The sequence below is a fragment of the Rhopalosiphum padi genome, chromosome 4, assembly GCF_020882245.1.
Source record: "Rhopalosiphum padi isolate XX-2018 chromosome 4, ASM2088224v1, whole genome shotgun sequence".
NCBI lineage: Eukaryota > Metazoa > Arthropoda > Insecta > Hemiptera > Aphididae > Rhopalosiphum > Rhopalosiphum padi.
Window position 1 is genome coordinate 52567128 of NC_083600.1, and position 12235 is coordinate 52579362.

At 24.0% G+C, this 12235-nt stretch overlaps 1 protein-coding gene across 6 annotated transcripts; it reads left to right on the forward strand.

The window, feature by feature from the left end:
* The first annotated feature begins 4389 nt into the window (after positions 1-4389).
* LOC132928683 (uncharacterized) lies at positions 4390-11824 on the forward strand. Of its 6 annotated transcripts, XM_060993515.1 has the most exons (8): positions 4505-5148; positions 5864-6055; positions 6494-7032; positions 7441-7519; positions 8110-8198; positions 8265-8406; positions 10921-11436; positions 11532-11824. In XM_060993515.1, exons 2-5 carry the CDS (start codon positions 6053-6055, stop codon positions 8116-8118), a joined length of 630 nt encoding a protein of 209 aa, XP_060849498.1. In that variant the 5' UTR covers positions 4505-5148; positions 5864-6052; the 3' UTR covers positions 8119-8198; positions 8265-8406; positions 10921-11436; positions 11532-11824. The 6 variants fall into 6 exon arrangements, with proteins under 6 accessions (XP_060849501.1, XP_060849498.1, XP_060849499.1 ...); XM_060993516.1 differs by lacking the exons at positions 10921-11436; positions 11532-11824 and having other exon boundaries at positions 4505-4825; positions 5010-5148; positions 8265-8615; XM_060993514.1 differs by lacking the exons at positions 10921-11436; positions 11532-11824 and having other exon boundaries at positions 8265-8615.
* The last annotated feature ends 411 nt before the right edge of the window (positions 11825-12235 follow it).

Genomic DNA, 12235 nt, shown 5'->3' on the forward strand with positions numbered 1-12235 from the left:
AAAGTATATCTTCTTACATATAATGTTGAAACAATTTAAAAATGTCACAACAATAATACACACATATTAATTATATTATATCGTTTTTACCAATTATAATATGCACAATATTAAATCAAATTTTCGTTCAAATTATAAGAATATAATATTATGTTCCTATACGGCTGTACGGCTACGCCTACTCAATAATTATCAATACGCGTCTACCTATATATATATATAGGTACAATATATACATATATATATATATATATATGTATATTGTATATATAGTTTTAGTAGGTAATGTTTGCATTATTAAAATGTTATCATTAAGATATGTCCATGTCATGCTTAACCTTGGAACTTGGATAAACATTAAACAATTAATCTACATTGAAAACATATTTTTTTTATTATTATTCATGTGTCATGCTCGTGGGATTAGGACAATATATTTTAAAACATGTGGAATATGCACATAAATAAACGTGTTGAATAATTCAAAGTATATGTACCTAAAAAAACAACTATAAATAATACGTCATAATTGCATTAAAAAAAAATATTCAAATAATACTATAGTAAATAGGCAATATAAGATATAGAAGTATATTGGTCATTTAAAATATGCAACAATATTTTGAATATTCCATAAAAAATTACCAAGTATGAGGTAATATAATAATACTTATTATTAAAATACGATTTTCAAAAAACGACCTTTTATTTACAATAATTGATATACAGTGAAACCTCTCATAACGGACATTTTTTGGGGAACAGGGACATTTTCATTACTTTTCTATAGGAAAACCTCTAAATAACGAACACTTTTATGGCATTTTAAATTTTGTTTTTAATCATTTCTATCGTAAATTTGTGGAATTAGAAAATGCATTAACATACAAAATGACTTCGGGTCAAAATACAAAACAATCTAAACTCTAAAGTAACTGATTTTTTTAATATATGTTAGTTTTAATTTTTACATTATTATTTTTTTTTTATCTTTTTACCTTCGCATTTTTAAAAATACAAAAAAATAATTAAAATAAAAATTAATTTAATTTACTATGACCTATGTATATAATATTATATATTGTATATGGATAAATAACTAAATTAATTAATTCATTTTTTAATTATAATTTCAATTTTTTATTTTTCTAATATTATATTTCTCCCTCTAAATACCCGACACCTCCAAATAGCGGACAATATTTCAGAGACTGAGGGTGTCCGGTACTTAGAGGTTTCACTGTATTAATATGAGCGAGAAGTACGATTTAAGTTAGGTAGTACGATAAGTACTTAAGTAAAAAAAAATAATTGAATTAAAATCTTAAGCTGTCTGGTAGAAACTCTTTGTACTATTGTTTTAATCGATCTCAATTTATTGTTTTTATTAATTCTCTACTTCTTATGCGTTATGCGGTTATAATTATAAATTTATAACTATGTATAAATATAAATTATAATTAATAAAGTGTATAATATTATGCAATAGTATTAGTGTATATTCTAAATAATTTTCAATTTTGGAAATAAAATCTATACCTATTACCATTGAATAATGATTATAAATACTATTTATAATCAATGCTATTATTTACCTAATAAAAATATATTATATTTGTATATTGTATATTAAATCAGACTTTAAACGTGAGATTTCTTAACGAATATTATGTTATAAAAAATATAAAAACAAAAAAAGCTGTACCCTTGGGTGTACAAATTGATTTCATGTACTACAATAATGACTAAAGACGTTATCTGGTTATCATTATATTATACTTATTTGGTAATCCTAACTCTTGTATAGTTCATACGTGCTTTGATAGAAATTATAAACACAAACAACCTTGTATTTTTAAATGTTACCAATGACGATTTTTGCTGCTTAGATAACAGCTTTTTCGAAGTTCATGTTCATTTTCTGAGAATGGGAATAAACATTGTTTTCGAGGCATTTATTGAAAATTTCATTAAACATTTCCTCATATTATGTACTACGAGTTTTTTTTAAGTAAATAAAATACTAATGTTACACTACACAATTTTTATACTTAATAATTTAATGACATGAAATTTAAAAAAAATCTCAGGACAATAAGTAACATAGAAAATTTTGCGATCAAAATAAATAATCTATTTAATTATATTATTTAAAACTAGAGTATAAATTTATATATTGTAAAATTTAAAGATAAAATTATTTTCCAGGCATACTGGAAAGTTTTATTGATATTTTAATTTTGAAAAAAGTTAACATTTTAAAATTGTAGCCTTGTAGGTATTCTTTTTTTAGATTTTCAAATTAACACAATTGGTTTCATATTTAAAATATCAATAAAATACTCCGAAATATCCTAAGGCCTAGGTATTAATCTTAACTTTAAATTGTACACTAATTATATGTACATTATTGATCAGTTTACTCTAATTTTAAAAATAATATAGAGTGAAATATTCAAATACACACTGAACGCAAAATTTGATATGTTAAGCGCCGTATGTTAAACAGAGTCAATACTCAACACATACCGGTGCAGTAGCGCCTTCTTAAGAAGATGTCAGTGCAATATTTGTTTTCTCACTCAAACCTACCTGCAACATGGATAAACACTTTCACCTAAATTTTTTATGATTTGAGTTATCTTAGAGTTATTTAGTACTGAAGTTATTAAGTACTAAGTTTTAGTACAATAATTATAGAGGATAATATTTTCGAGGGAATGATATATAGGTTTTATATTTTATTTTATATTTGACTTAAAAAAAAATGTAAATTTTCAATAATGTTTAAATTGTTTGAGACAATATTTGGAAAAATCGATATGTCATACCTTTAAAAATATTATTTTCTATCATTTTTATAATGGGCGATTTTACTCAAAAATAAAAAAAAATGATTCTGCATCTGCATAAATGCGTTTTGTCTATGTTGCGCATGTGCTAGAGAGAGAAAACAAACAGTGCACTGACTTCCTCTTGAAAATTTATTTGATATTAACAAAGTAAAACAATAAAATAAAAATTATAATATTAGGTATATTCAATAAAAATACAAAAACTATAAATTTATATTAAGATAATTCAATAAATCAAATTTGAATCTGACTTTCCTTTAATAAGTGTCGACGAATTGAAACTTTCTGTAGTTTGCGGTTGTATACCTATATATTAATCACCAGCAGCATAGAAAAACGATTATAAGGGGGATGTCCGCCAGTAGCGTATACAGTAGTTGATCGATACATTTCCAAATTTGTTAGTTTGTAGGACAACTATTACGGTTCGAGGAGGGGTGTCCAGATACCCAAAACACCTCTCTTGGTTGCGTCACTAGTGGTATATACAAAACGACTTGATGTATTGATGATGGTGTATAAATAATAAAGTGTCGACTTATAAAGGGAATATTTATATGTTTAGTGATGTATGTTGCTGATAAGCAGCAGGCAGATAGTAATCTATAAAATACAAGTATCAATTATTAAATCATATATTTTATATAAAAATTTTTGATTACCTACCTATTTTGTTATATTTGAAGTTATTATTATCTATTATAGGTATTAAATATTATAATAAATAATATTTGAATATTCATGTATATAATCATAAAACATAATAAAATCATAATTGCCGACTATTATGTAAAAATGACAAATTTACCGACTAAAATGAACCAGGTATCTTATGTGTTACACCACCCACTCAGTGCTCTAATCCGGCACTGATTATACAGTATAAGTTATAACAATCACACTATTTTATTTTTACCTAACAAATATTTTATAACTTTTAATATACATTTTTAGTGTGTACTGTAGTACTGTACTATCATAGGTTAAGTTAGTATACATAGTATTTACTAGGTATTTATAAACAATGGTTAGACATATACATTTATAAATATATTACCTACACATGTTTTCAATTTTTAAGGGATAGCTATACATTTCTTGACAGATATATTTTTTTTTTATTATACCTAGTCTTACAATCTAAAAATAAAACTAATGTTTAAGATATATGAATATCAAACAATTCATTGTTATTAAAGAGGACCACGAATTTAGTTAGTCCTGTACTCCTGTTGATACGTGTCAGGGACGTACACAGAAAAAAGTTTTGGTGGGTGTTTTCGAAAATCAGTTATTGAAAAGTAGAACTTTTTTTAATAAATACAAAAATTTTTTATGAAAATTAAGTATACTTAAACAACTTTTTTAAATACAAACATTGATATAACAAAATTAACATTAAAATTTAATAAGTAAATAACCATACAAAAACCCAAGTATTTCGGGGGTTGTTTGAACACCCAAAACACCCCCCGTGTACGTGCCTGATACGTGTACATAATATAGTGCAATGTAAGCCACTAGACTACCTACTGGCTAATAGCAAATACTATAAAATATATAGTCATTTATAGTATTTGCTAATAGGCTATAATAGAGTAGGTATAGGTACCTAACATCATAGAATAAATTAATGAAAAAAAATTAATAAATAAATAAATCTCTAGAATATGTTCTACGGTAACATGTTATTCTATATTTCTATAGCACAAACTTTAAATTAATTAATTTCTATTTATCTGTGTATTATGAATAATGTATGATTTAACGCATGGACCACGGAATATTTATTCTGTGCGCGGAGCCATGGACTAAGATTTTTTCAGATCTGCCCCCGATGGCCCGATAAGAGTGATAGCTGATAAGAGCAATCAAGTAATCAGGATCACGGCTGTATAGACTGTAGATAACACGCTCCGAAAGCCAGAACCGTACACGAATAGAAATATAGAATAGTCTGAATATAATAGGTACATTATTTAATATTTATTTATTTTTTATAATAATGTGTTCACGGTCAGAAATCTGACGTTAAAAAAAGATTTGTATACATATAACTTAATACTATCCACTCAGAATATTATAGTATCTTTAGTATAATGTTTTTCCTTGGAAAATGATTTTTTATAAACTATTTGTGTTATAAATGTGTAGGTATTAATAAATTATGAATATATCGTTGGTTAATATAAATACCTATAAATTCCACGTTCAAATCAATTGTCTGGCCTAATACATTGTAATTAATATTATTTACATATGAATTTAATTCATAATTGAAGTATACCATATGGTAAGTAATATACTAAATACCTAATTTTAAATAAATATACTTTTTGTATTTCAGAATTTATTATAAAAGTTGTTGTGCTATATATTTTAGTATTACAATATTATGTATTTATTTTATAATTAGTGTTAATCATGTGCAAAAAATATTATAGTGTGGCATTAATACTATAATTTTAAGAGCATACAATACCCGCATGTGTTGTCTCTGTCTCAGCAGAATACATTTTGTGATGTTAGCTTTAATATTAGAGTAAATTTACTTATTATCAAATTTAAAGGTAAGAATATTATCTAGATAATGACATATGATTTTATTGATATTATCATTTTAAAGTGAGTTATGAACATTTTAAAGTTGTAATATTTTACAAAGCTATAACTCACTTTAAAATAATAATAATATCAATAAAAGCATATGCCATTGTCTAGATAATATTCTTACCTTTAAATTTGATAATAGATAAATTTACTATAATATTAAAGCTAACATCACAAAATGTATTCTGCTGAATAAAAATTTGTTATGATGTACGTTAGTAAGACAGGGACAACAAAATTCGGGCATGGTGTCCTCTTAAATTAAGCGAAAGTCACTCAATTTGATCACAGTAAATTTATCATATATTAATTATTTAATAACAATCCCTCTCCCTTCCTCTATTGCACTATATATTTAGATTTTAGCAGGTACTTAATTTTTGTAATATTTGTTACAGATTTCATTGATATTGGTTATTGCTCAACAGTCATGATAGTTCGAAGGAAAAATTTTCACTTCAGTCATCAATTTGTTTTTAAACACAATATTAAATATAAAATCAATGAAATACATAATATTTACTATCAATGAATGGACCTCATTGGCTGATACCATTATTCTTGGAATTGATCCATTAATCATATAAATGGTAGATATTAGTATAGCATATTAGCATATTTTAATTTTAATTTGAGCAGGTTGAACAATGCGGGACTTAAAATATAATTGATAATAGTAGAGTTGAAGAGTCCTAACCTATATAGTTCCTAGATGACAGATCACTAATAAATTTTGTTTTTCATTGATTTAAATTTAATTATATTTAAGTTTAAGTTTGACATGGCGTACTTTATGTATAAAATCAAATATTGTTAGATATTTTTTTTTAATTTATATTTTTAGTTTGCTACCATTAGATTTCATTATTCCAACTTCAGAGTTTATTCCCGGTTCACAATTATTCATCCTACTTATTAATTTTATCTTTAAATCCACCTAGTGCTCCCTGCAATAACTTGGTTACTAATTTATAATTATTTATAAATATTTTATTATTTCTATTCAATAATATTTCAAATTTGTTTAGTGTATAGGATATAACTTAAATAGTTACATAAATATGGATAGTCAAAGTCAGCATTTAATTGATCACAATTATATTCAGAATTTTAAAGAAGAAATTAATGTTTCAAACCATATAGTTGACCATGATTATGCCTTACCAGTCATTATGTCAGTGTCAGATAATGATGATAAAGATGTTCCTGATGATGTTATTGTTGAAAAACCAAAAAATTACAGAATCCTCCCCGGAATTCAACGCAATACAAAAATATATGTGGATAATTTAGGTTATAAATATTATAAGAAAAAACTGCTTGTCAATACAATAACATTAATATGTGAACGGCAACGAAGTCCTAGTCGCCCAATATGTTATGGTACAGCATCAATTAGTATAGATATATCGGATAACCACATTTCTATTCGAAATCCTCATAACCATGAGCCTCCTGTCATTGATCTAAATGTACCACTATTAAGGAATGCACTCACTGAAAGAGGTCTTGATCCAACAATTACAACAATGTCTGTTCGGAGTATTTATAACAACGAAATAATTTGGTAAGTTGATTTTTATTTGTTTCACTATGTTATGATATTGGAACAAACTCGCTTTAGTAACCATTAACTTATTTTCTTTTGAAATACAAATATTTCAGTTTTAAAACATTAGTACTAGACAAAGTTTTCAGAATTAATTATTTTTTAAGTTGTTGATAAAATTTGATTCAAAAAGCAGTACTTTTCATATTCAGTAACCACCTTCTTCTTTTTTTTTTCAATTTAAATGTGTATGATTAGTATAGTGATTATATTATATTGTTCAAACATTTAATAGCTATGACTTGATTCATGTTCAATAATGTTACATATACATTTTTTTTTTAATTGATAATTTTATTTTTATGACACTATTGATACATATTTAATTATATTTTTAATGTCTTTTCATTTGTTAAATTTTGACAGGCACCAAGAAGCGGCTAAAAATTATACATATACCCAAACTAAAGCAAGAGTAAAAAGGATGAGAAGATTACGGAAACTAGTTAGTTACATCAATTTGATATATTATGTTACCATGAAAGACGATAATTGGAAAATGATGTTTTTGAATAGGAAACATAGTCAATGTTTACAATTAGCTATTTATGTAAAGATATGTTAAAAAACTCATTTTTTATTAAATTATTTTAATTTTATTAGCCAATGTCGTCATTTCCCACATTAACGTCTGACTATAATAGTGTAACAACACATTTATTACTTATGTTATTAATAATTTTTTGTTTATTAACAAATAATTTCTTTATTTCCTTGGTATATTATCTTTCAACGTTCTTAACCATAATAATAACATACTTTTTTCTTAGAATAAAATAATTGATAGAACTAATTAAAATAATAATTATTTTAATTATTTATCATTGTAAATTTTGGTTTCATACTTTTATGGTTAATAATATGTGTTTCATTAATGCCCAATGGTAGATATTAATATGATTATTATTCACTATTACCTATAGAGTATCTTTGGCATCAATAAAATAATGTCTTATAATTTTGTTATTATTGTAACAATACTTTTTATATTACTTAAAATCATAAATCATAATATATGTATATTTTTTTTTACAGAAATGTTGATTATTGTTGTTTATCAATTCTTTATTCAATTTCAACTGAATGTAAATGATCTCTTAGTAATCGCTTAATTATTTTGTGGAGTGAGTGTTATTAGTTTTCATTGTAATTGGGTTTTAGAAATAATTGATTATTTTACTAATTTATAGAAGGTGCACGAAAATTCCAAAGAGAAGAAACAACCAAACTGATTAGGGAATGTGTACTAGCAGCTGACCGGGGTCAGTAACTTCTTGAAATTCTTAAGAATTGTTAATTATATTGATGGTCATGTTCAACAAGTTCCTTCGAGTATGTTGTTTTAGTAGTATTACATATTAATAATTACAATTATAATTTCTAAAACAATTTTACTTGAGCCTAACTCATTAAATAAGGTGGTGTGATTTTTAAAAATGTATCATTATAAATTAAATGAATTGTTTTACCTAATTGATAATTATTGTTAATACATTATTATTGTTCAGTGTCATAATAAAGTAATAATATGGTGATTTATATTTTTTACCCAAGTTTCATACTTAGCATTAAATTTAATTATTTCCTGAATTCTAATTATTGTCATTGAAAGTTTAATAAATATTGAATTTATTAAATTTGAAAAAAAAATATGAATAAATTACAACTTAAATAAATAAAAAATAATAATAATACATAATAGTAATAATAATAATTTTAATAGATTATAAATTTGTCACACTTTCTTTAAGTAGCTGCTTGTGTTGAATGTATTGAATATTTGACTTCTTAAATTATAAATAAAAAATAAATATAGTAAATAAGTGATAATAACAACCAGTTTAACAGGTTAACTACCATAGCAATAAAATAAAAAAACTAAAAAAAATAGAAGATTTATATTTAATATGTATATAACACTAGATGCCATCATTGATTATAAATACTATATTCTATAGCAATTTATTCTTTAGTATTTATGGTACCACCAGTAATCTGTCAAAAAAAGTCGGACAAAAAATCCAAAAATACAAAATATTTTATATAATTAATATTTATTTTAAAAATTTAAAATTTTTAAAAATGTTTTTAGACATTAAATATTATACAAATAATATTATATTTTCTTATTTTCATTTAAAATTATATAATTTATAACAACATATTAGAACAACAATATCAATATTTATTTGTAACTAAATACATTTTAACAAACAATGAATTTTTTTTTATTTATAAACTCGTCAATCTAAACTAAAACTAAATAAAAAAAGAAAAATAGTATATCATAATCTAGTGGATTTCCGTTATATTTTTGTTAGTTATACAAAAATATAATAATATGTGTACATTTTTAAATTTTTAAAATAAATATTAATTAGGTTTATAAAATATTTTATGATTATACAGTTGGATTCAGACAAATATAATATACTTAAAATACACTTAAACTTACATTAAATTTGTTTAACCATACTAAGCATACTAATATTAATATTTATTGTTTAGTCAATGGTTTGAATCTTGAATGACATACCTTTTAAAATTACGCGAGCCCATTTTAGAAATCAAAAGAACAAAAACTAATATAATATAAAAGATTGTGTACATATTGAATCTAGGTAAAAATGTCCGAGGAAAAAATGTCCATAGTAAAATTAAACTAAGTAAAAGACCTCGTTAAAAATATTTACAACATTGATTATAATAATATTTAAAAAAAAAATAAACAATTATTTCATTATTGCGGTAGTCAGGTATGAAAAGTGTATTTATACAACATTGATTATAATATTTAAAAAAATAATTAATAATTCTTTATTGAATATAAAATATTAATAAAAAAATTGATTATAAAAATGTCCAAATATGAAATAATAGTTAATAATTAATAATTCTTTTGTTATTGAATATAAAAATAAATAAAAAATTGATTATAAAAATGTCCAAACCCAGATAATTATTGCCTAATTAAAATTTATGAATGTCAACGATATACATTTTAAAAAGTTTTCTATACTTCTTTCTTTATTATTTTACTCTTCGCAAATTTTTTTAAATTTTTCTTGCATATGAATATACATTTTTTTTTGCCTGAGGTTGTCCTATATCTCTTTGCCCAATTTTAACTAAATTTTACCATGGACATTCTTGGTTTCGGATATTTTTACCAAAGACATTATTGGTTTCGGACATTTTTGTATAATACCGTACATATTACATAATAATGACTATTGACTACTTATATAGAACCACAGATATATAAAAATACAAATAAAATATATATTTTCATATATCTGTGCATAGAACATATTTCCTAATTTTCCATGGAAACCAAAAACTATTCTTGAAATCAAAGCTTAATGAACAACAATAATCACACGGTGTTGTCGGTCTTAGAACTTAGAAGACCATGAAAATAACTAAAATTCGATAATGATGAAAGATAATACAAATAGTTTTTTTTAACGTAATATCGAATCACAGATATATAAATTATTATAAGTATTTTTTATATCTGTGAATTGAATCTATGAAAAGATATCGTATGTATGTCGTACATAGACCTTATACTATGTTTATACATATGCAAACAATTCACGGATGATGATAATGATAATAATAATAATAATAATTAAATAATCACCCCAAATTTAAAATTAATATAAAAAATGTAAAAATTATCCTTATTAAATATATGAAATTAAAAATATGTAGGTATATTAATTCACCATACTGAGTCATATTAAATAAAAAATTGTAAAAATGTAAAAGTTATGCTGGTTGTAATACCAACATGAATATAGAAAGTTTTCATAGAGTATTGAAAGAAAAAATTATTTGCAGATTGAAAGTAAAAAGTGTCTACAACTGTTTGTGTTATTTGGAAAAATATTTAACCATGAAGGAAAATGATGTACAAAAAAAACAACTACATACTAAACGTACAAATAAATTAAAAGTACTTAGAATAAATCATAAAAAATTCGAAACTGAACCAAAATGTGTCATTAAACCTCTCAGCTTTAATTCCTGGCATATAAAATCATTTACAGATGAAAAAAATATACATTGTACTTAAAACTGAACTTAAGGAGTGTTCCATGTATGCAGATGAAGTTACTTGCTCACTTCCTTGTACAATATGTAAAACATGTTTCCATGATTTCATTTGTAGCTGCCCTGATCACAGTATTAGAAATAACATGTGTAAACACATTCATGCGGTCTGTATGTACAATCTCAATAATGAACAAAACATATATCTGGATACGGATATAGGTAAAAATAATATTGAGATGGCACAAAACCAACAGCAAGTTCAACATTTAGAGGATGATATTCAAACACATCAGGATGATGGTAAGAGTAAATGTGTAAAAAAATAATAGTAAAAACATATAAACTTACCGTATAAAAAGTATTCATAAACATTAATTATCTATTTTTACTTGCAGATATTTTATTGGACAATATGAGGAACAAGATATTAAAAGAAGTTGAACTGTCCTTGCAAAATGTCAAAACAAAAGATCAACTACTACAGATCAATAGAAAATTAATTGCACCAATACATGCATTCATTTCTGCTTCGAATGTTGAAACTGTGGCTCTTAGAAAGCAAAAATCGGAAAGAGGAAAAATGGCACTCCAAAAAAGGATTTTTGATTAACTTTTACATTTTTACAATTTTTTATTTAATATGACTCAGTATGGTGAATTAATATACCTACATATTTTTAATTTCATATATTTAATAAGGATAATTTTTACATTTTTTATATTAATTTTAAATTTGGGGTGATTATTTAATTATTATTATTATTATTATCATTATCATCATCCGTGAATATGTATAAACTTCAATATTCAATTTTATTATATTAATTATAATAATTATAAATTATAATATTTAAATTCACGCGGTAATTTGAATGCTATCAGTGCTATCACGTATAATATTAATATCAAAACAGTGGCTCTGCAACACTAATACTCGCCGCCGGAATTGAGGCATTAGTTGGCTCGTGTAGGTACCTAGTCAGTTTATTTTATCAATGCATCTATTGTCTATGAAATTTTATTTTTATCCACATTAATATACAATATATTCTACATTCCTACCGTGTCTCGCTCTCACGTAATAGACGCTAAAGACTTA